This window comes from Bison bison, unplaced genomic scaffold, assembly GCF_000754665.1.
Source record: "Bison bison bison isolate TAMUID 2011002044 unplaced genomic scaffold, Bison_UMD1.0 scf7180017864524, whole genome shotgun sequence".
In the NCBI taxonomy this organism is placed as follows: domain Eukaryota; kingdom Metazoa; phylum Chordata; class Mammalia; order Artiodactyla; family Bovidae; genus Bison; species Bison bison.
The window spans coordinates 681,988-684,659 of record NW_011495075.1 but is presented as its reverse complement, the minus strand read 5'-3'; the positions used below and the strand labels follow the sequence as shown (position 1 = coordinate 684,659).

The 2,672-nt window shown below is 58.6% G+C and overlaps 1 protein-coding gene across 1 annotated transcript in view; it reads right to left on the bottom strand.

Annotated features, from left to right (window-relative positions):
- LOC104981867 (receptor-type tyrosine-protein phosphatase V-like) overlaps positions 1-2,672 on the bottom strand; it is a 15,104-nt gene that overhangs the window by 11,007 nt on the left and 1,425 nt on the right. Inside the window, 3 exon segments of the mRNA XM_010831119.1 lie at positions 1-272; positions 2,052-2,327; positions 2,441-2,666. The exon segment at positions 1-272 is cut by the window's left edge and continues 1 nt beyond it. Coding sequence (XP_010829421.1) covers positions 1-272; positions 2,052-2,327; positions 2,441-2,666 — 774 coding nt within the window.

The window sequence follows — 2,672 nt, the reverse complement described above, 5'->3', positions numbered from 1 at the left end:
CGTCCAGCCCGTGGCGTTGGCAGCGCTGCTCTCGTCGGGGCCCCGCAGGGTGGCCAACCACACCAGGAACTCAGTGCCTGGAGCCAGCCGGGTCCAGGAGAAGGTCTGCACCTCAGGGCCCAGGGTGTCCTGGCCCTCCAGAGCCGGGGGCCGCAGGCAGTAGAGCCGCAGGAGAAAGCCGTCCCTGCCCCCCGCGGGGGGGCTCCAGACTGCCCTCAGGGCAGGGGGCTGGGTGGCCAGGCCCAGGCTCAGGCTGACGGGCGGCGCAGGGACTGCAGAATGAGCAAGAGGCGGATTCGAGCCCCCTGCCCAGCCCCGGGCCGCACGCTCAGTGCTGGTCTCCAACACGGCCTGCCTCGACTCAGCTGCCCCTATGCTTCCCAGGAAAGCCTCTTGGCCAGCTCAGTCCCTGCCCCACACCTGCTCCCTTCCCTGCTTCCCAGGCCTCAGCTCCAAGGGTGACTTTGTTCTGCCTGCACCACCCCAGCGCTGGCCGCCCCAGGCTCACACCAGGACTGGGCCTCCCTGCGAGCTCCTTCCCTCTCTCTTTCTCCCCAATCTCAGGGCCTGGGGACACACCCCCCTCACTAAGGCCCCTCTCTGCCCACCTTACTCAGACCCATGTGCTCCTCAGCCCACTCCCCTCCTCGGGGAAACCTTCCTTGACCCCTAAGGTGGCCCTTCTGTGAGCCCTCAAAGATTAGCCACAACCACAGAACATTCCTCATAGTCCTTGATCTTAAACCCATGAGGACAGAGACTCACATGGTTCAAACACACTGTGCGTGCACACTTGCTCTATGATATACACACCAACGTAAGCCACTTTAATAGACACACTGACTGTATGTTTACTTGTCTGTCTGCTTTTCTACACTATCTTCTTCATAATTTTTAGCTTTGGCATGTAACCCCATACCTAAACATGGAAGGCATTCTTTAAATATTTGTTGGAAGGATGAATGGATGGTTGGGAGGATGAATGGATGTTTGGAAGGATGGATGGATGGATAGATGGTTAGAAAGATGGATAGTTGGATGGTTGGAAGGATGGATGGATGGTTGGAAGGATGGATGGATGGTTGGATGGTTGGAAGGATGGATGGATGGATGGATGGATGGATGGTTGGAAGGATGGATGGATGGTTGGAAGGAAGGTTGGATGGGTGGATGGATGGATGGATGGATGGATGGATGGTTGGAAGGACAGATGGATGGATGGATGGATGGACGGTTGGAAGGATGGGTTGATGGATGGATGGTTGGAAGGAAGGGTGGATGGTTGGATGGATGGATGGTTGGATGGTTGGAAGGATGGATGGATGGATGGATGGATGGATGGTTGGAAGGATGGATGGATGGTTGGAAGGAAGGTTGGATGGGTGGATGGATGGATGGATGGATGGATGGATGGTTGGAAGGACAGATGGATGGATGGATGGATGGACGGTTGGAAGGATGGGTTGATGGATGGATGGTTGGAAGGAAGGGTGGATGGTTGGATGGATGGATGGTTGGATGGTTGGAAGCATGGATGGATGGTTGGATGGATGGATGGTTGGAAGGACAGATGGATGGATGGATGGATGGTTGGAAGGATGGGTGGATGGTTGGATGGATGGATGGATGGTTGGAAGGATGGATGGATGGATGGTTGGAAGGACAGATGGATGGATGGATGGATGGACGGTTGGAAGGATGGGTGGATGGATGGATGGTTGGAAGGAAGGGTGGATGGTTGGATGGATGGATGGTTGGAAGGATGGATGGATGGTTGGAAGGACGGGTGGATGGTTGGATGGGTGGGTGGATGGATGGTTGGAAGGAAGAGTGGATGGTTGGATGGATGGATGGTTGGAAGGATGGGTGGATGGGTGGACAACTGACCCAATGGCACGAGGTGGGGAATGCTTGCAAACAGGTCATGAAATACCCTATCCTGACTAGATGCATGGCCTGAGTCAGGCACACAGAGGAAGGTGTGTGAAGGATATTGGTACCCACCCCACTGCCCAGGGCTGGCCTCCCAGGGGCCACAGCCGGGAACTCACGTGTGCAGGCGCGAGCCCTTTGGATGCTGGAGCTGAGGTTTCCCGCCCGAGTCCATACAGACACGGTGTAGCAGGAACCGGGCACCAGATCCCGCAGCATCAGGCTGGTGTTGTCTGGGCCCAAGTTGACAAGACCGCCCGGCGAGCTCTGGCTGCCCTCCTGGTGCCAGCTGACCCTGTAGCCTTCCCGCGGCCCTGCTGCTGGGGCCCAGCCAATGGTCAAAGTGGAGGGGCTATCCCTGCCGGTGACCTCGAGTGATTGTGGCGTGGGGGGCCCTGACAGAGGAGAGGGTGGTAAGGAGGCCGCGCATGGTGTGTGGGCCTGTGATAGCCCCTCTCCACCCAAGGCAAAGCCCCTCGGCCACCAGGACACAGTGGCCGGCACTCACCGGTGTGGCCTGTGGGGCTTGCGGAGGCAGTGCCCAGAGCGGAAACAGCGTCCACCTGGGAGCGGGCCCCAGGCCCGTGGATTGTGACCAGGGTGGCACCAGGTGCCCCTGAGACATTTCTGAGGAGGCAGGGGGCTCCCTCGGTGTAGGGCGGTATCTGGCTCCCAGGCTCCTCGCTGGCCTCCGGCCTGTCCAAGGGCAGCTCGGTACCACTGCCCTGCGGGCGCTGGGC